The 21,555-nt window shown below is 52.5% G+C and overlaps 1 pseudogene and 1 gene segment (V, D, J or C); both read right to left on the bottom strand.

Moving 5' to 3' along the window:
• Window positions 1–4,642: 4,642 nt before the first annotated feature.
• On the bottom strand, window positions 4,643–6,252 carry LOC129629787 (immunoglobulin lambda variable 1-40-like). The segment is given in 3 exon segments: window positions 4,643–4,692; window positions 5,795–6,097; window positions 6,207–6,252. Coding segments are annotated over 3 exon segments (399 nt in total).
• Window positions 6,253–11,668: 5,416 nt separating this feature from the next.
• LOC129629604 (immunoglobulin lambda variable 8-61-like) lies at window positions 11,669–12,389 on the bottom strand (annotated as a pseudogene).
• Between the last annotated feature and the right edge of the window lie 9,166 nt (window positions 12,390–21,555).

The raw sequence follows: 21,555 nt of genomic DNA, 5'->3' as shown, positions 1-21,555 counted from the left end.
CAGCCCTGAGCCGAGCAGGAAATCCCGGTGCCTGTGTCTGCTGTGAAGGGTGAGCGGTCGCCCTGGAACACAGTCTTGTAAAGTGTCTCTAGTCCCGGCGGTGGGGGGACCAGGGCAAGGGTGGTGACATGCAGAGCCCCACGGCCAAGCTTGGGGTGACGGCCTCCTGTGCTGTAAAAAGATATGACAGTGTGGACTAGCTTCAGGAGAACTGTAGATTTTAGGGGTAAAAAGGTCACCATCTTGTCATGCAATGATGATAGCTGGCAAGTTCAGTTCCAACAAAGTTGGCATACATGTCTCATCATCAGTAATAGAAAAACCCTGTGTGTGAAGAGGTAGGTGTGGTGAGCATCGTGGACCTTGTAAAACTCCCTTCCCTGTGGTTCTGGGTGGAGCCGATGGACCCGGGACGGAGGAGGGGTGTGTGGGCAACGAGGAGGAGAAGGAGCTCAGACACCTCAAGTTAACGTGTGTGGAAGAGACGGGAAAGTCTTGTTCACCTCTTGTTTCTTTGACATAAAAATGTAAATGCTCTTCTTACTTTGTATTCATGTTAAATTTGCTGATAAAGTAGCTGTTTAATAAAATCCACATGATTTTTGTCAGAGGTGCTTGAGAACCTCAACTCATAGAGGTGAAAAATATGTGTTCCTACTGAATTCTTTTCTTATTATAGGAACATATTGATGACAGTTTGGCGGAGCTTGTAATTCCATATATTTCATGTCACAAGTGTTAACATAAAGCATTAATATAACGGGAAGGAACGAGTAAGGGAGCCACAAAAACTGACACAATGTCAGTTTCCATAGTTCAATTCAAAATGTTGAAATTGCCAAATAACACACCAGGGAACGTTTTTAAATGACACAGATGGTGACAGCGGGTCCTTGCCTGCACCCCTCTTCTATTGGGGAACACCCGGGCGTTCTGTGGGCAATGGGGCCGCCTCTGCAGGGGTCTCTCATTCCCTGTCCAGGTATCCCTGAAGGTCGAGGTTCCTGAAGGAAGTTCATTTTTTTTTGTATGACCGTCCCTCTGTCTTTGGTTGGATGTCGGGTCTGGGCACTGACCCCACGACAGAGCAGCAGGAACTGAGAGGCAAGCCTGTGGCTCTGAGCTGAGAGCTGCCGTGTCCCCTGGGGGCCCAGGTGCAGGCCGTCACCCTCCAGTGAGGACCCTGCTGCCCACGTGGGCAAGAGGCAACAGAGGAGGTGCCAGCCTGCCTGGCCAGCACCCTGAGCTCTCAGGACCAGGCCCACAGCGCCCCCTGCTGGACTCAGACCTCCTCCTCCCACACTTCACACCGCAGCCTCCTGGAAGGGCTTTCTCACACTTGCAGCTGGGTCTTCCTGATGTCACCGCCCAGGGCAGTAGAATGAGTCGCCTTCGTCTAGTCTGGGCCTGGTCATTGATTTTTCCAGGCACCTCATGACCTCAGACCCCTGAATGGTATGCTGATAAATTAATGAATTTCAGGATTCCCTGATGTCTGAGTTTGCTCCGCCCAGCTCGTGGGTTCACTGTCAGAACACAACCACCCAAACTTGATCTTCCAGGGTTCAAACTCCAGCATGCCCGTGGGTGGTGCCTGGTCAGGATTCTGAGTTTCCTTCCCAGCTTGATAGGTAGTCAAGGTTGAATTTGCCGGGCCTCCCAGGATCTTCCCAGCTGGACTGCATGGCTCTGTTCCTATTTCTCTCTTGGTAAAGACAATAGGAGGCTCTCAGGTACAACAAATCTTCTTGATCACTTCCAGGGGTTCTCATTCACCCTTGATCATGGTGCACAGTACTTCTCTTTGACTCATGTATTTAAAGATGTTTTTAGTCTAATTTTGTAATCTTTCCATATTACATGTTTGGTAGAAAAGATTATGCCTATAAATGGGAATCTCATCCTTGTCTGGGCTCCTGTTTCATCTCTGGTTGAGAAACCCTTATGACTGTTACCTGATCTTCATTGGACATGGTGAAGTCTAACCTAACCTTCGATTCTTAGAATCCATAGATTTAATGGAGGTGGGTTTATAAGGTCTGTGTCCAAAATAGTGACATTTATCCAATATCATCTCAAACAAGGCAGCACAGAGCGAAAAGAGGGAGAGATCGTGAGGCAAAAGATGAGGATATGGGCAAGTGAGGAGTCTGACAGCCGCATCCTAATGGGGAGGGTCTCCCGGCACCTGGAGAAGACAGCTCTTTGGGCAGCAATCCACAGAGAAAGCGAGGACCCAGCTTCCCTAAGTGTCAAGGTTCAGGGCAGAGCACAAAGGCTGGAGCAGGAGAGGGACGTGCGAGGGGTAAGAGAGGCCCCCTGGGGCTCCAGGGCACAGATGCTGGACTTCTGCTTCCTCGACATCCTGCTCAGTACCTGTGAGGGACCATGTGTATATGGGCACATGGGCATTCTTCTTGTATTTGGAGACCAGAGCAAAAAGAAGACAGTGTCGTGGACCCCATAATGATGGACCTGGATGAGGAGGTGAGACTGCCTGGATGTAATAGCACAAGTGACAGCAGAGACCTGAACCAGCACTGGGGACGTCACAGTCAGGGTCAGGGCAGTGATGGGTCGACACGGGAGCAGAGGGCAAGCTTTCATCAGACATCCCCTTCACACGGGGATTCCCTGTGGCTGTGGTTAGTGATGAGCTGTGTGACGCTGATGACCAGCCTCCTCACCAGGCTGGGGTCCAGAGTGATCAAGGACTGTGGACTTGATCCTGGGCTTGTGGACCCACCAGGAGCCAGAAAACAGGGCTGAACCCCTGACTATGCCTCACCTCTGTCCTGAATCACAAAGGCAGGGACTTTGCCTGGAATCTCTTGTCATCACTGCCATGGTGATCCCCGCTTCCCCGCTGACCCTTCTACAGGACATGGGGCCCTTGGATCTGGACTCATCACAGGAGTCACAGGCAGAGGGACATGGGCACATCCTGGGGAGCCCCTGCTCCTGACAGTCCAGAGACCAACCCAGCCCTGAAGTAGGAAATGCTCCAATGGGGAGGAGATGAGAGGAGGGGAAGGCAGGACAGAGCCAGCACCTGTGGGTCAGGAGAACCACTCCCGGGCTTCCCTGCCTCCTGCAATGTATCACCGGTGCCCCTCACTCCTCATGCTATCTGCTCTGCCCCTTCAGGAGCAGGGTTCACACCCTGGGGGACGATCTGCCTGCTGGGATGGTCCACGGCCTCTGCTGAAGGCACATCTGGGAAAGCCTCCTGCTCCTGATCTCAAGTGAGGGAGCTCAGCGCCAAGGCTGTTTTGATCACACGGAAGATCAGGGTGCACTTCAGTGGTATCAGAATCTGTTTACATTTTCTGAGACTTCAGCAAAACTGACTGTACAATTGGGAATAGACTTATTATGAACCAGAACATATCTCAGGAATTAATAGATTCTAGGTAATTTATTACAATTTGACAGTTCTCTAAGAACAAGCCCCTGACAGGCTGAGGCTCTCGTCCCAGTTTCCCATCTACCTGTGTCGCTGTGAGGAGCCCTGTTGCACCAGCCTGCATGGTGAGAGTCAGCCTCATCCTCAGGCTGCAGCCCAGAGACGAGCAGGAACCCCACATTGGCCGAGGCATCTTTGGATCCAGAAAACCCGCGGGGACCCCGGAGCCTGGTTCTTACTGGAGTCTGAGAGGTAGGACCGGAGGACCGAGGAGGGCTATCAGGCTTCTGCCGGTTCTAGTAACAGCAGAGTGGCCAACATTGATGTCGCTGCTCAGGGTGCAGGGAGCCACAGATCAGCTGTGGTCTGTGAGGGGACAGGGGTCTCCCCACACACAGGCCCTGAAACCATTGCCAGTCATAAGAGTCCAGGGCCTCAGGGCTGCGGTGTGGTCACTCACAGCAGCACCAGCTCTAGGGGCTAAGCTAGCCTCTCCTCAGAGAAACCATTAATAAACTGGGGTGGCCCCATCTACCTGCAACTTTTTAGAAGAAAGTTGTCAATACAACCATTAAATTAAGATTCTCTCGAAGTAGCAAATGAAAATATTAGAAAAACACGTGAGTTATGATCAGAACTTAAAATGATCACGTGTCTGTACAAGTCAGTGGGAACGTCGTGGAGTATTCTGGATTCACTTTCCCCTTATGCTCTTACATGGAGCAGAAGAACAGGAAGAGCAGGTGAGGGGCTTCAGGGGGAAATTTGTGCAGTAAGTTGTGAAGTGTGGCCCCTACCTTCTTCTTCTCACCACGTGAAACGAAATTCGACTTTATGTCCATTTCTGAGCTGCTGCTACAGAATCCGCTTCCCACAATGAGCGGTAATTGTGTTCCTTTCTCAGTAGCTGTGTCTGAGGCCCGATTCCACCAGCCAAAGATCCTCACTGCTTGACTTGGAGCCTGTTAAGCAAAGCTCCTCTGATACAGTGGAAAATATGTCATTTTGTGTGCATGAAAATTGAGGCTAGGGCAAATTTAAAGTTTAAGGGAAAAGGGAGAATTACAAGAAATAATCCCACTTATTCCAAAAATATATCTCTGTTAACTGTGGCCCCACAGCCCAGGCAGCCAATGTGCAGACCCCACATGTGTGTGTGAAAGGGCAGTGACAGGGAGCAGGACACAGGCGTGTGACCTGTGCTCCGTGATCCCACGTGCGGGTGAGGCCGGAAGCTCAGGGTTGGGTCACTTCCTCCTGGGTGAGGCCTCCTGTGAGCAGCAGGGCTGAATTCCAGCTGAGCAGGAACAATCAGCCTCGTCCTGGGGCCGGGCCCAGAGATGGTCAGGTGGCCCCACCCGACCCGGAGCCCGCAAGCCTCGCTGAGACCTGCGGGCGGGTTGTGACTCCTGTGCTCAGAGCTTGGGACTCAGCACGACTGACACGGCAGCCAAGTCGCCCCCTTGGTGCCAACAGTGCTGCTGTTCCCAGGCAGGTGAGTGTGGCTCAGCGTCCATAGAGTGACCAACCCTGGCTGAGTCCACCCTGCCTGAGTCCCGGACACCACGAGGGGACAGAGGAGGCTGAGAGCAGGACCTGCTCCCTGTGCAGGAGAGACGCCTGAGGGCTTGGGGGCCTCCCAGGGCTGAGATGCGCTGACGGACCCCCACCTCAGGCACTGAGATAGAGAATGAAAGACCCTGTGTCCCCAGTGATGGGAAACTGATTTTCTGTGTCCTTTGAGACCCTCTCCTGGGAATGGGCTGCTGGAGGGACTTTGAGGACAGAGGGGAGAAGAGGAGCCTCCATGCTCGTGCAGACCCCCTGATGATTGCACCCAGGGTGGGGCAGCAGCAGCAGAAGGTCCAGCAGAGCCTGAGCAGGAAGCCCGTGGGCTGCCCCACCTCCCCCAGTGAGACGGAGTCCTGGGCTAGTCCCCGCAGACATGGAGCTCTGGGGGAGCCTGAGAGGTGGTCACAGGAAAGGTAGGAACAGCAGCCTGGGCCTCAGCTCAGCCCAGGAACGGCCGAGGAGCTGAAGTGTCCTGAATCAGACACAGGTGGACGCTCTCTCTCTGGTTCTGACTTGACTGTCATTGAGTCTATCTTCCAGGGCCAGCCTCTGGCATTCAGGGCATCTGCTCAATTTCAGATATTCATATAAAAAGTGGTTGCCAAAAGCAAAGCCTTGGTGAGGGGGCAGAATGAAGAAGAACTGAAAGGATTTCCCCGACCAATTTCCTGGTGTGGGGCTCAGACGCCCGTTTTAAATCAAACAAACAGAAGTGTCTGCACTGGCAGCAGATGCTTCAGCCCGGGAGGCCCGTGACTTGAGGGAGGGCAGGTTTTTGTCTCACTTCCCCCCCGGCCTGGAGCACGGTGCCATTACTGCTACTACTGTCAGCAGCTGCACAGAAATAATCCGCCTCGTCCTCAGCCTGGAGCGAGCTGATGGTCAGGGTGGCTGTGTTCCCAGACCTGGAGCCGGAGAATCGGTCGGGGACCCCCGAGGCTCGACTGCTCGCACCATAGATGAGCAGTCTGGGGGCCGATCCTTCGATCTGTTGGTACCAGCTCACATAATTGCCACGCCCAACGTTGCTGCTGCTTCCAGAGCAGGTGATGGAGACCCTCTGGCCCAGGGACCCGGACACGGAGGACGGCTGAGTCAGCACAGCCTGGGCCCAGGATCCTGGAAGGGAGAGAGACAGAGATGGTGACTCGGGGGTCCAGGCACGATACCGGGGAACACAGCATGTGTGTCTTCCCAAGACCCCTCCCCTGTCCCCGCATCCAGTCACCTGTGCAGAGAGAGACCAGGGTGAGGAGCAGAGGGGACCAGGCCATGGTGGACACGGTCAGGGCGTCCTGCCTTCTGTGGCCCCACAGCTGAGCAGAGCGTCCCCACACCGCTCCTTCCCCTTTTCATACCCGGAGTGGAGGAGGGGCCTTTCATGCAAATGACCGTCTTCCGCTCCACCCCCCACAATGCTCTGATCACCTCTGGGACCTGGGTCAGCTTCCTGTGCCTGAGGGAGACTGGTGCGTGATCAGAGGAAGGGTTGTGTGGGGCTTGCGGGTGGGAGGTCATAGCTGGGAACCCTAAGCAGAAAGCACCTGGAAGCACCAAGGTACTCAGCTCAGATCTCATAGCTGCAGACCCACAGGAATGGCTTGGAGCGCCCCCTGGTGTCCTGGCCAGGACATACATCATGTGACCTAGTGATCAGAGCTCTTCGAGTCAACTTTCCCAAAACTGGCTTTGAAGTTACCCAGTTCAGGAAGAATTGTGTTGGAAAGAAAGATCCAGGTATAATTTACCCTGTAGTGCATGTGAGTGTTACACAGTGGATGTGTGACTTTGAGATTTTAAATGAACCAAAATGTGATCATGGAGTAGTAAAAATCTAAGGTCATCACTTAAAATAGATGCCTAAACTTAACTGAAGAAAGTGTTGTGGTTCAGTCACTAAGTTGTGTCTGACTCTGGCTCTGTTTTAATTTTGCATTGCCAAGGTACTATTTCTAAAACATAATTTTCCTTGTAGATTCTGTTCTTTAAATAAGATCATTTTAAAGACTTTCTGACATGTATAGCATCTCCATTGAAGGATTTTCATGTGTTAGCAGGATGCTCTATCTGTGAAACAGGGCAGGCTGAGTTATCAGAGCCATGGGTCGGTCTCAGATCTGAGATGAGGGACAGGACATGACAAGGCAGATCAGCTGTTTTCAGGAATCTCAGACGTGATCATGGGGATCAAACCTGACTTAGGCATGGTCCAGACAGAGCAGCAGTCACGGCCCTGGGGGCAGAGCGCCAGGACAGGGTCTGCTTTCCCAGCCCAGGGCCCCAGCAGCTTCTCCCCAGGCTCACTGTGCATAAAGTCAGTCCCACAGTAGCTGAGCACAGACACTCCTCAGCGAGGAATCATTTCCCAGGTCTCAGGACCAGGGTTTCTCTTCCCTCCTGACTCCTGACTTGATGGGTACACGGGACAGAGTGTGAACGTTCACGGGATAAGTCAGCTGCTGGAGGTGCATCACTGGATCCCCTGGGAAATGAGGGGGAACCAGGGGAGGAACAGGGAGGGCTCGAGCTGGGGTCACACCTGAGAGCCGGAAACCTGAGGCTTCTCGGGAAGGAAGGGGTTAGAGAGGTTCAAGGAGGGGGATAAGGAAGTGAATGTTTCAGAAAGATCTGGAAATTCGTTCATGACTTTCGAAGAGCATGAGCTTGGTCATCACTGTGGAGGTCAACAGTGTATGTTTGTAGAAAGAGCGAGGCCCAGAATTGGGAGGAAAGTCATGAATGAGGGGAGCGGGAGGGCAGGCTCTGAGCAAAGAGATGAGGAGGAGCGGGCGCAGGCTGAGGAGAGCTGGAGGGGTGCACGGGGTGGGCTCTGGGGGCTCCTCCCCTCCTCTGTTTCTGGGAAGAGGGTGGGGACTGATGACCACCTGACCCCTTCACCCTCCAATTCTGGGTGCTCGGCCCCGGGTGCAGCTTCAGTCCCAGGACGAGGCCTGGGGGCCGCGATTCTGAGTCTGTCCCCTGAGAGGAAGCACCTGCTGTCACATCCAACTCAGTCCGCTGAGCCCCGGTGCAGGGCCAATTCAAGGGACCATGGGGGTGTGTTGAGGGGCTGTCAGTTCTGAGCAGGTGCACAGCGCCCCCTGGTGACTCTCCCGGGGAACGTTCACGGCGGTGAGAGGGAGCAAGGTGCTGCTCAGTCACTTGGTTCTCAATCCTGTCTGACTCTTTGGCGACCCGGTGGACTCTAGCCCACCAGGCTTGTCTGTCCATGGGATTCTCCAGGCAAGAACACTGGAGTGGGTTGCCGTTTCTTTCTCCAGAGGATCTTCCCACCCCAGGGACAGAACCCACATCTCTTATGTCCCTTGCATTGGCAGGCGGTTCTTTACCTCTAGCGACACCTGGGATGCCTTACGAGAGGAAGCAGGGGCGCTCTTTTTTCCTGTCACCAAACACTCTTTCAATAAACAAATGAATGAATTGAATAGCAATAAGTATGACATGTCTTTGATAGTGTACAGATACTTGTTTTTGATTAATCCTATTGTATTTTCAGGTGATTCTGACACTTTTTCTCCTTTTCCTACACTTATCTCCTTTTCCTTAGGACCCAAGAGTGTTTGTATTTGCTCATCAAGTAGATTTGATGATTTCTCCCTAAAAACATCTGTCACCTGATTTCATCATCTCAGGCATCTCACCAGTAATGTCTATGCTGTCTCACTTCCCTTCATTATTTAGTTTCCTGGTTCTTGATAGAAGCGACATTTTTTTACTGGATCCTGGACTGTGTGGAAATTGCTTGTAGAAACTCTGGGTTCCATTTCCTTTTCTTTTAACAGGAGATGCTTCTGTGGCGGAAGCTCAGGGATGTGCATTCGGTGCCCAGTGACCCAGCAAGGGCGGCACTGATCCCCCTGTTCTGTGCTGCTGACTCCAACCTGGGAACCGGGGGCAACTGCTGTGAGCAGCTCCTTCATCCAGGGGCGTGTGACCACCCTTGTGCACCGCTGGCCTAGGGAGGGGAGTCGAGCTGAGGGGGCAGCTGAGCTGAAGTCAGGGGACACCCAGGCAGCTGGGTTCCATGGTCTCATGGACTCCAGGAAGGGAGGGGCAGACACCTTGCCCCGGGAGCCCCATGGCTGTGCGGGAAGCAGGTTTTTGTCTCCTTCTCTCTGGCCTGAAGCACTGTGCAAACTTTCAAGCCGTCAGCCCATGAGAAACAGTAATAATCAGTGTCGTCCTCAGCATGAACTGAGGGGGTCAGAGAGGCTGACTTGGAGCCAGAGAATCAACCTGGGAGTCCTGAGGGTCATTTGCTATTTCCATAGATCAGATGTGTGGAGGCCTTTCCTGGGAGCTGTTGGTACCAGCTCACATAAAGACCCCCAGTGTTGCTGCTGCTTCTAATGCAGGAGAGGGTGACCCTCTGACCCAAAGTCCCAGACACGGAGGGCAGCTGAGTCAGCACAGTCTGGGCCCAGGATCCTGGAAGGGGGAGAGACAGAGATAGTGATTGTGGGTTTCAGGAAGAAGAGGAGGGAGAAGGGACGTGTCTTCCCCCGGCCCTTCCCCTGTCCCCGCATCCAGTCACCTGTGCAGAGAGTGACCAGCGTGAGGCGCAGAGGGGACCAGGCCATGGTGGACATGGTCAGGGCATCCTGCCTTCTGTGGCCCCACAGCTGAGCAGAGTGTCCCCACCTCTCCGTCCCCTCTTCATACTGAGAGAGGGAGTGTTCATTCATGCAAATAACCCCACCATTGCACCCATACTCCACCCCACAGCTCTCTGACCCCTCCCTGGGCTCTGGATCAGGTCCCTGTGTCTGAGGGTGCCCAGGGGGTGGCAGGGGCGCAGCTCTGGGTGGCCCAGGGGTGGGAGGTCACAGCTGGGAACCCTGAGCTGAAGCCACCATACAGTGCCAGGAGACTGGGCCCAACTCTCACCCACCAACCCTCAAGAACTGCCCCCGAGCCCCCTGGTGTCCAGGCCCAGATATGCATCCTATGACCTGCTGATCAGAGCCCCTCAGGGACAGATCCTGCTCCCTGCTCTGGGAACTGTCCCCTCCTTAGGGCCAAAATCCACTTTTGTGTCCCCCATGACCTCAGGGCTGACTGTGGCTTCCTCTCAAACCCTTCAGCACGAGTCTGTCCCATGGCATCCTGGCTGCTTAAGGGGTCAGGACTGAGAGGGCTTCTGGAGGCCATCTCACGTGGAGGGTTGTATAATAAAGAGGAGCCCGGGATTGGGTAGGAAAGTCATGAAGCATAAGAGGAGGAGAGGGGCCCCGAGGAAAGGGCTGAAGAGGAGCCAGAGGAGGCAGGGGGGAGCTGAGGGTTAGGCTCGGCTCTGGGGGCTCCTGCCTTCTCTGCTCTTGGGGAAGCGGGTAGAGTCTGAAGACCTTGACAGGACGCCCTCTAATTCTGGGTCCTCAGTCCTGTTTGAAGCTTCACTCCCAAAGCTTGAGGGGCCAGGGCTCTAAGTCTGTCTCCTGAGAGGAAGCACCTGCTGAGACCTCCAACTCAGTCCACTGAGCCCAGGGACAAGCCCGGGTCAGGGGACCATCTGGTGTGCTCCGTTCCGCCAGTTCCGAGAGGGTGCACAGCGCCCCCTGGTGACGCGCTCGGGGTATGTCCAGGGTGGGAAAATGTGAGGAAGGAAAGAGCTGCGTTTTCCAACTAAGAGCCCATCAGTGAGGGGTGGGTATCCTCTGCCCACTGACCCAGCAACCGGGTGCTCTGACCCCACTGCTCTGTGTCTGACGCTGACCCGGGCACCTGGGGCAACTCCTGTCAGCAGCTCCTTCCACCCAGGGGTTTGAGACCACTCCTTGTTGGGCTGCTGCCCTTGGGGAGGGGAGGCAGGCTGAGGGGGTTGCGGTGCTGCGCAGCGTGAGGCTCAGCTCCCTGGACTCTGAGGACTTGGGACACCAGGGAGGGAGGGGTGATCGCAGGGCCAACCACCGGCCGCACCTCACATTCAGCACTGATGACCCAGGTGGGGTCAGGCCCAGGTCTTCCTGGCCCCACAGTCACCAGCAGGGGGGATGGGGGTGCACACGAGCCTGCTTTGCCCTCGCTCGGTCTCCCCTTGTTGCCGCTCCATCTCCCCACACAAGGCCTGGTCCACGTGCTGAGGAGCCCAGCCATGACCTGGCATCCCGGCCCCCAGGCAGTCGGCCGAGAGTGAGGGGATTTTTGGAGCCAGTTCTGAGTAAGGTTCTTCCAGGAGCCTCAGTCCTCCCATGAGCCTCGAGGTGTGTCCGTAGACAGCACAGGTTTGCGGAAATTCCTCCGAACTTCCAGTCTTATGCTTAAATAAAGACACAGTTTTCCGCATGGCCTCAGACGTGAATTGTGTTTCTGGGGTTTTGGATTTATCACAATCCAAAAACTGGGAGTGAATGTGTTATGGGGAATTAACATGCCTGGACTGAATTGTAAGACAATTCTCAGGGGTTATTTCCCAATAACAGACAAAGACATACGTCTGGAATTTTGATGTTCCTAAATATTTGGGGAGAGGGGGTAGTTTCTTGTTCACCACAGATTCCTGCCACCAACAAAAGGCTGTGATTCAGGAGCTCCAGTTGGGAAACTGCACTCTAGAAAATTCCACTGGTGGTGCCCCTTCGGGTAAATGGAATATCAATTTGTCTCCAAGATCAAGTTCATGATGCTGTACATCTCTTAGTGTGATTTGAATGACAAGAGTCCTAAGGGCAGTGGCGGGGGTCTGAGTCTCCCTGTAGAGCCAAGCCTCATTGCCAACAACAGGGGCAGAGAGGGGTCCCTTGGAGGGATGGACAAACCCGGGGAGAGCTGGGAGAACACATGTGGCCATGAACCACTGGACAGGAGACGGGCCCAGAGTCTGCTTCCCCATGGGGACCCTGACCTGTCCCACCCCTCCCCGCCTCTCCTGCCACTAAGCGCTGAGCCCTCTGAGCACAAGGGCAGGTTTTGGTAGCACTTCCCCCATGGGCTTACATCACTGCGGCATTGTAACTACCAGTTCCCAGACCACAGTGATAATCGGCTTTGTCCTCAGACTGGGCCCCCGAGATGGTGAGGGTGGATTTGTTTCCAGAGATGGAGCCAGAGAAGTGAGCAGGGACCCCAGAGGGGCGGGTGTTTGTGCTGTAGATAAGCAGTCGGGGAGCCTGGCCTGGGGTCTGCTGGTACCAGCTGGGTAGTTACTGGTAGTGACTGACCCAGGGCTCAGTCCACAGGTGAGGGTGACTGTCCCCCCTGGACACACTGACAGTGCTGGGCTCCTGGACCACAGTCTGAGCATCCACCCCTAAAAGGAACAAGAGAGAGACAGGGGTTGTTATGGAGACAAGGGCCCTCAGACCCTGCTTGGAGGTGCCCCAGGGATACAGAGTCCCGGCCCCTGACCTGAGCCGGAAGTGAGGAGCCCGAGCAGAAGCAGCATCCAGGCCATGGTGGGGACCCTCCCAGGATGCGGCCTCCTCAGCCTCCTGGGCTGCAGGTGGAGTCCTGGGCCTTTTCATGCCTCCAGCCTGTCAGGAGGAGGAGGGGCCTCATTCAAATCACTTCCTCGTCTTCCTGCTCAGATCACCTGATGTCCCCTCAAGTAGGGGTTCTAGAAGGAGGCAGATGCTGGACCTCACCCAGAGCGGGACAGCACGGGGAGGAGCCCCTGAGTGATGGGGTGACTTCTTTCAGCAAATGTGCTCCTGTGACCTTGGTGACCTCGATCCTCTATCTCCTCCCTGGAGTGTCTGAGGCTGAAGGAGGAGTTTGCAAGTCTTCCTCTGCTTCTGCTAAGTCACTTCAGTCGTGCCCGGCTCTGTGTGACCCCATGGACAGGCTCCTCTGTCCACGGGATTCTCTAGGCAAGAATACTGGGGTGGGTTGCCATTTCCTTTTCCAAAGTCTTCCTTGCTTGTCCCAATAATCCAGCCTTTCTCGCACCTGAGCCCATCTTTAGAATACGCTCTGTCTCCTCAGGGAACCCTGGGTCCCGTCTGTGTGGTGCTGTCCGTCCTCCTCTCCAGCCCTGAGCCGAGCAGGAAATCCCGGAGCCCGTGTCTGCTGTGAAGGGTAAGGGGTGGCCCTTGAAACACTCTTTTAAACTGTCTCTAGTCCCAGTGGTGGGGAGACCAGGATGGGAGGTGGGGAGTGACACGCGGAGCCGCATGGGCAGGCTTAGGGTGACAGCGTCCTGTGCTGTAAACCCCCATGACCACGTGGAGTACCTTCAATAGAACTGTGGATTTCAGGGGGAAAGGTCACCATCTCATCATGCAATTATGACAGCTGGCAAGTTCAGTCACAACAAAGTTGGGACACATGTCTCATCATCAGAAATAGAAAAACACGGTGTGTGAACAGGTAGGTGTGGTGAGCATTGTGGACCTTGTAAGACTCCCTTCCCTGTGGTTCTGGATGGAGCTGATGGACCCGGGACGGAGGAGGTGTGTGGGGGCAACGAGGAGGAGAAGGAGCTCAGACATCTCAAGTTAACGTGTGTGGAAGAGACGGGAAAGTCTTGTTCATTCTTGTTTCTTTGACATAAAAATGTAAATACTATTCTTATTTGTATTCATGTTAGATTTGCTGCTAAAGTAGCTGTTTAATAAAATTCACATGATTTTTGTCAGAGGTGTTTGAGAACCTCAGCTCACAGAGGAGAAAAAAACATATTCCTACGGAATTCTTTTCATATTATACGAACATGTTGATGACAGTGTGGCTGAACTTCTGATTTCATATATTTCAGGTTACAAGTGTTAACATAAAGTATTAATAAAACGGGAAGGAACGAGTAAGGGAGCCACAAAAACTGACACAATGTCAGTTTCCATAGTTCAATTCAAAATGTTGAAATTGCCAAATAACACACCAGGGAACATTTTTAAATGACAGAGATGGTGACAGAGGGTCCTTGCCTGCATCCCTCTTCCACGGGGAACACCCGGGCTTTCTGTGGGCAATGGGGCCGCCTCTGCAGGGGTCTCTCATCCCCTGTCCAGGTACCCCTGGAGGTCGAGGTTCCTGAAGGAAGTTCATTTTTGTTGTATGACCGTCCCTCTGTCCTTGGTTGGATGTCAGGTCTGGGCACTGACCCCACGACAGAGCAGCAGGAATTGAGAGGTACGCGTGTGGCTCTGAGCTGAGAGCTGTCGTGTCCCCTGGGGGCCCAAGTGCAGGACGTCACCCTCCAATGAGGACCCTGCTGCCCACGTGGGCAAGAGGCAACAGAGGAGGTGCCAGCCTGCCTGGCCAGCACCCTGAGCTCTCAGGACCAGACCCACAGCGCCCCCTGCTGGACTCGGACCTCCTCCTCCCGCACCTCACACCACAGCCTCCTGGAAGGGCTTTCTCACACTTGCAGCTGGGTCTCCCTGATGTCACCGCCCAGGGCAGTAGTATGAATCCCCTTCGCCTAGTTTGGACCTGTCTTTGACTTTTCCAGGTACCTAATGACCTCAGACCCCTGAATGGTATGTTGATACACTAATGAATTTCAGGATTCCCTGATGTCTGAGTTTGCTCCGCCTGGCTCGTGGGTTCCCTGCCAGAACACAACCACCTGAACCTGAGTTTCCAGGGTTCAAACTCCCAGCATGCCCGTGGGTGGTGCCTGGTCATGATTCTGTCTGAGTTTCCTTCCCAGCTTGATAAGTAGCCAAGGTTGAATCTGCAGGGCTTCCCGGGACCTTCGCAGCCCGGACTGCATGGCTCTGTTCTTATTCCTCTCTTTGCAAAGAGGAGGCTCTCAGGAACAACAAATCTCTTCTTGGTAAATTCCAGGGGGTCTCATATACCCTTGATCATGGTCCTCACAGTACATCTTTTTGACTCAGATATTTAAAGATGTTTTGAGTCTACTTTTGTAATCTTTCTATAGTAAATGTTTGATATAAAAGATTATGACTATAAGTGGGAATCTCATCCTTGTCTGGGCTCCTGTTTCATCTCTGGTTGAGAAACCCTTAACCATTACCTGATCTTCACTGGACATGGTGAAGTCTAAGGTTCTAACCTTTGATTGTTAGAATCCATTGATTTAATGGAGGTGGGTTTATAAGGTTTAAAATAGTGACATTTACCCAATATCATCTCAAGCAAGGAACCAGGGAGGGAAAAAGGGGAGAGACCATAGGCAAAAGACGAGGGTATGGGCAAGTGAGGAGTCTGAGAGCCACATCCTAATGGGGAGGGTCTCCCAGTACCTGGAGAGGAGGGCTCTTCAGGCAGCAATCCCCGGGAAAAGGGAGGAGCCAGCTTCTCTAAGTGTTTGGGTTCAGGGCAGAGCACAAAGCCTGGAGCAGGAGAGGGACATGCAGGGGGTGGGAGAGGCCCCCTGGGGCTCCAGGGCACAGATCCTGGGCTTCTGCTTCCTCGACATCCTGCTCAGTACCCTTGAGAGACCCTGTGTATCTGGGCACATGGTCATTCTGCTTGTATTTGGAGACCAGACAGAAAAAGAGACAGTTTCGTGGACCCCATAATGATGGACCTGGATGAGGAGGTGAGACGGCCTGGATTTAATAGCACAAGTGACAGCAGAGACCTGAACCAGCACTGGGGACGTCACAGTCAGGGTCAGGGCAGTGATGGGTCCACAAGGGAGTAGAGGGCAAGCTTTCATCAGACATCCCCATCACACGGGGATTCCCTGTGGCTGTGGTTAGTGATGAGCTGTGTGACACTGATGTCCAACCTCCTCATCAGGCTGGGGTCCAGAGTGATCCAGGAGGGGTGTGGACCCACCAGGAGCCAGAGAACAAGGCAGAAGCCCTCAGTGTCCCTCATCTCTGTCCTGGGTCACAAAGACAGGGACTTTGCCTGGGATCTCTAGTCATCATTGCCATGGTGATCCCCGCTTCCCAGCTCTGTTCCTTCTACAGGACACGGAGCCCTCGGATCTGGACTCATCGGGGACATCACAAGCAGAAGGACACGGGCACATCTTGAGGAGCCCCTGTTCCTGACTGTCCACAGACCAACCCAGCGCTGAAGTAGGAAATGCTCCAATGGGGTGGAGACGTGAGGAGGGGAGGGCAGGACAGAGCCAGCACCTGTGGGTCAGGAGAACCACTCCCGGGCTTCCCTGCCTCCTGCGATGTATCACCGGTGCCCCTCACTCCTCACGCTCTCTGCTCTGCCCCTTCGGAAGCAGAGTTCACACCCTGGGGGACGATCTGCCTGCTGGGATGGTCCACGGACTCTGCTGAAGGCGCATCTTGGAAAGCCTCCTGCTCCTGCTCTCAAGTGAGGCAGCTCAGCTCCACGGCTCCCTTGATCACACAGATGACCAGGGTGCAGTTCAGTGGTATCATAAATTGTTTACATTTTCTGAGACGTCAGCAAAATTGACTGTAAAACTGGGAGTAGATATACTATGAACCAGAACATACCTCAGGAATACATTGATTCTGGGGTATTCTTTAACATTTGACGGTTCTCTAAGAACAAGCCCCTGACAGGCTGAGCCTCTCATCCCAGTTTCCCATCTACCTGTATCGCTGTGAGAAGCCCTGTTGCACCAGCCTGCATGGTGAGAGTCAGCCTCGTCCTCAGGCTGCAGCCCAGAGACGAGCAGGAGCTCCACGTTGGCCGAGGCATCTTTGGATCCAGAAAACCCACAGGGACCCCGGAGCCTGGTTCTTACTGGAGTCTGAGAGGTAGGACCAGAGCACCGAAGAGGGCTCCCTGGCTGCTGCTGGTTCCAGTAACAGCAGAGCAGCTGACACTGATGTCACTGCTCAGGGTGCAGGGAGCCACAGGGTCACCTTTGGTCTGTGAAGGGACATGGGTCTCCCCACACACAGGCCCTGATTGCAGGTCACAAGGTTCAGGGCTGCTGATCCAATGCTGACACCCACAGCAGCACCAGGGGATCAGCTGTTTGTGGTGAGAGAAACCATCAATACACGGGGGTGGACTCAATATACTTACAACTTAGGTTACCAATAGTGAAAGTCATTCAGTCGTGTCCGATTCTTGCGACCCCATTGACTGTAGCCCGCAAGGCTCCTCTGTCCATGGGATTCTCCACACAAGAATACTGGAGTGGGTAGCCATTAATACAACTATGAAATTAAGATTCTCCAAAATACCAAATGAAAATGACAGAAAGACTCATGACTCCTGAGCGGATCTGAAAGTGAGCACGTGTCTGACAAGATGGTGTGATTGTCGTGGAGGTATTCTAAACTCCCTTCCCCTAAATGACCTCACGAGGAGCGGAAGGACTGAGAAGAGCAGCTGAGGAGGTTTGGGGTGAAAACCTCTGCAGTAAGTTGTGAAGTGTGGCCACACCATTCTTATTCTCGCCGTGTGAAATGAAGTACGACTTTATGTCCATTTCTGAGCTGCTTCCACAGTGTCCGCTTCCCACAACGTGCAGTAATTGTGTTCCTTTCTCAGTAGCTGTGTCTGAAGCCTGATTCCACCAGCCAAAGATCCGCACTGCTTGATTTGGAGCCTATTAAGCAAGGTTCCTCTGACACAGTGGAAAACATGTCATTTTGTGTGTTTGAAAATTGAGGATAAGGCAAATTTAAGCCTTAAGGGAAAAGGGAGAATTAGAAGGAATAATCCCACATCACTAGACCATTAAGGTATGACCTTAATCAAATCCCTTATGATTATACAGTGGAAGTGAGAAATAGATTTAAGGGACTAGATCTGACAGATAGAGTGCCTGATGAACTATGGAGTGAGGGTCGTGACATTGTACAGGAGATACGGATCAAGACCATCCCCATGGAAAAGAAATGCAAAAAAGCAAAATGGCTGTCTGGGGAGGCCTTACAAATAGCTGTGAAAAGAAGAGAAACAAAAAGCAAAGGAGAAAAGGAAAGATATAAACATCTGAATGCAGAGTTCCAAAGAATAGCAAGAAGAGATAAGAAAGCCTTCCTCAGTGATCAATGCAAAGAAATAGAGAAAAACAACAGAATAGGAAAGACTAGGGATCTCTTCAAGAAAATTAGAGATACCAAGGGGACATTTCATGCAAAGATGGGCTCGATAAAGGACAGAAATGGTATGGACCTAACAGAAGCAGAAGATATTAAGAAGAGGTGGCAAGAACACACAGAAGAACTGTACAAAAAAGATCTTCACAACCAAGATAATCATGATGGTGTGATCACTGACCTAGAGCCAGACATCCTGGAATGTGAAGTCAAGTGGGCCTTAGAAAGCATCACTACGAACAAGGCTAGTGGAGGTGATGGAATTCCAGTGGAGCTATTTCAAATCCTAAAAGTTGAGGCTGTGAAAGTGCTGCACTCAATAGGCCAGCACATTTGGAAAACTCAGCAGTGGCCACAGGACTGGAAAAGGTCAGTTTTCATTCCAATCCCAAAGAAAGGTAGTGCCAAAGAATACTCAAACTACCACACAATTGCATTCATCTCACATGCTAGTAAAGTAATGCTCAAAATTCTCCAAGCCAGGCTTCAGCAATACGTGAACCGTGAACTTCCTGGTGTTCAAGCTGGTTTTAGAAAAGGCAGAGGAACCAGAGATCAAATTGCCAATATCTGCTGGATCATGGAAAAAGCAAGAGAGTTCCAGAAAAACATCTATTTCTGCCTCATTGACTATGCCAAAGCCTTTGACCATGTGGATCACAATAAACTGTGGAAAATTCTGAAAGAGATGGGAATACCAGACCACCTGACCTGCCTCTTGAGAAATGTGTATGCAGGTCAGGAAGCAACAGTTAGAACTGGACATGGAACAACAGACTGGTTCCAAATAGGAAAAGGAGTACATCAAGGCTGTATATTGTCACCCTGCTTATTTAACTTATATGCAGAGTACATCATGAGAAATGCTGGACTGGAAGAAGCACAAGCTGGAATCAAGATAGCTGGGAGAAATATCAGTAACCTGAGGTACGCAGATGACACCACCCTTATGGCAGAAAGTGAAGAGGAACTCAAAAGCCTCTTGATGAAAGTGAAAGTGGAGAGTGAAAAAGTTGGCTTAAAGCTCAACATTCAGAAAACAAAGATCATGGCATCCGGTCCCATCACTTCATGGGAAATAGATGGGGAAACAGTGGAAACCGTGGCAGACTTTATTTTGGGGGGCTCCAAAATCACTCCAGATGGTGGCTGCAGCCATGAAATTAAAAGACGCTTACTCCTTGGAAGGAAAGTTATGACCAACCTAGATAGCATATTCAAAAGCAGAGACATCACTTTGCTAACAAAGGTCCGTCTAGTCAAGGCTATAGTTTTTCCTGTGGTCATGTATGGATGTGAGAGTTGGACTGTGGAGAAAGCTGAGTGCTGAAAAACTGATGCTTTTGAACTGTGGTGTTGGAGAAGACTCTTGGGAGTCCCTTGGACTGCAAGGAGATCCAAGCAGTCCATTCTGAAGGAGATCAGCCCTGGGATTTCTTTGGAGGGAATGATACTGAAGCTGAAACTCCAGTACTTTGGCCACCTCGTGCAAAGTGTTGACTCATTGGAAAAGACTGTGATGCTGGGAGGGATTGGGGGCAGGAGGATGCCGGCAGCCAGCATATTGCATATTGAGTGCATATTGCATATTGCATATTGAGTGCAGCACTTTCCACAGCATCATCTTTCAGGATCTGGAATAGCTCAACTAGAATTCTATCACTGCTGGGAGCCAGCGTGAGGAACTCCACCCATGGCAAACGTCATGAGGAAGGAGGTTCGGCATACGCAAAGGCGGGATCGAGCCTCAGGAGTCCCCCTGGAAATTCTCGAGCATCTACCCCCAAAACCAGAGTCTGCCTACTTTCTGCTTTGTGCTCTCACCTACGCCTCTGACTTGACGGGGGTGGGGGGGCTGTCCCCCACTACCTCTCTCTGAAAAAAGAGTGAACTTATAGCTCCAGTTAATAAAGTTCCTGGGTGTGATAGTGTTTCAACCTACAAACTCCTTTGGAAGTCCTCTAGCCTGCCTGAATAGGTTTTTCTGGCCACATGTGATTGCTCAGAGCCTCCCAACTGTGAGAGGCATGAGATGTTCTAAACTGTCTAAATACAGAGTCCTTTGAGCAGTTAAAAGATTGATTAGAAATTGTATTGGTGAAGGGTTTTTCACTTGTTGGGCCAATGTTTGCTGCTAAGTCTCCATATCCCTTACCTGCTGTGTCCCTGGCAGTGTATTGATTAATATAATTGGTGTAAGTAGTAGCTTTAGTGTTTGTAACCTTGGACCCTTGAGTTAATTCTTTTTTGTTGTAGCCCACCACACATTTGCCCTATAGGAATACAACTTTAATGCTTTTGGAGGGTGGCGCCTGCCTAATTACCTTTAGAGAAAAATAAGTTTTCTGAAAAAGGGTCTTAAAATGTAAACAGGCCTCCGGGCCAGAAGATGATGCAAATCACCTAGACTTTTGCATATGATAAGTTTTCAGGAAGAAAGCCTGGCTTACTGCATGGCTCTACCCCTTCCCCCATTATCCTCTATGCATAATTTAAGGTACAAAAACTACTTTGGAAAATAAAGTGCGGGCCTTTTTCACCGAAACTTGGTCTCCCCATATTCTTTCTCTCACCTTCTGGCTGAATTATTTCAGCCTCTTTTCTCCACTGAATTTCTTCACTGAGCTATCCTCATTCTATTACTCTTTATATCTTTGTTGAATATTTAAATAAATAGGTCGCCGATGCCGTCTCTCCTTCGAATACCCTGGATGAGCTGGGGCTGGGCCCCGGCAGGAGGAGAAGGGGACGACAGAGGATGAGATGGCTGGATGGCATCACTGACTCGACGGACGTGAGTCGGAGTGAACTCCGGGAGTTGGCGATGGACAGGGAGGCCTGGCGTGCTGCGATTCATGGGGTCGCAAAGAGTCGGACACAACTGAGTGACTGAACTCAACTGAACTGAACTGAATCCCACATCTCCCAAAATACATCACTGTTAACTGTGGCCCCACAGCCCAGGCAGCCAATGTGCAGACCCCGCACGTGAGTGTGAAAGGGCAGTGACAGGGAGCAGGACACAGGCGTGTGACCTGTGCTCTGTGACCCCACGTGCGGGTGAGGCCGGGAGCTCAGGGTTGGGGTCACTTCCTCCTGGCCTGAGGCCTCCTGTGAGCAGCAGGGCTGAGTCCCAGCTGAGCAGGAACAATCAGCCTCCTCTTCGGGCTGGGCCCAGAGATGGTCAGGCGGCCCCACCCGACCCGGAGCCCGCCAGCCTCGCTGAGACCTGCGGGCGGGTTGTGACTCCTGTGCTCAGAGCTTGGGACTCAGCACGACTGAGACGGCAGCCAAGTCGCCCCCTTGGTGCCAACAGTGCTGCTGTTCCCAGGCAGGTGAGTGTGGGGTCTATTCCCCGCAGGCCTGGAGCCCTGGGGGAGCCTGAGAGGCGGTCACTGGAAAGGCAGGAGCAGCAGCCTGGGCCTCAGCTCACCCCAGGGACGGCCGAGGAGCTTAAGTGTCCTGAATCAGAGACTGCTGGACGCTGTCTCTCTGGTTCTGACCTGACTGTCACGACTCTGTCTGCCAGGGCCTGCCTCTGGCATTCAGGGCCTTCTGCTCAACTTCAGATAATCATATAATATGTGTTTGTGAAAGAAAAACCTTGGGAAAGGGGCAGATGAAGATCTTAAAGGATTTCCCAGACCAAATTCC

Source organism: Bubalus kerabau, chromosome 16, assembly GCF_029407905.1.
Source record: "Bubalus kerabau isolate K-KA32 ecotype Philippines breed swamp buffalo chromosome 16, PCC_UOA_SB_1v2, whole genome shotgun sequence".
Taxonomy (NCBI): Eukaryota; Metazoa; Chordata; class Mammalia; order Artiodactyla; family Bovidae; genus Bubalus; species Bubalus kerabau.
The sequence above is the reverse complement of the archived record's forward strand: the minus strand, read 5'-3'. Positions and strand labels throughout refer to the sequence as shown.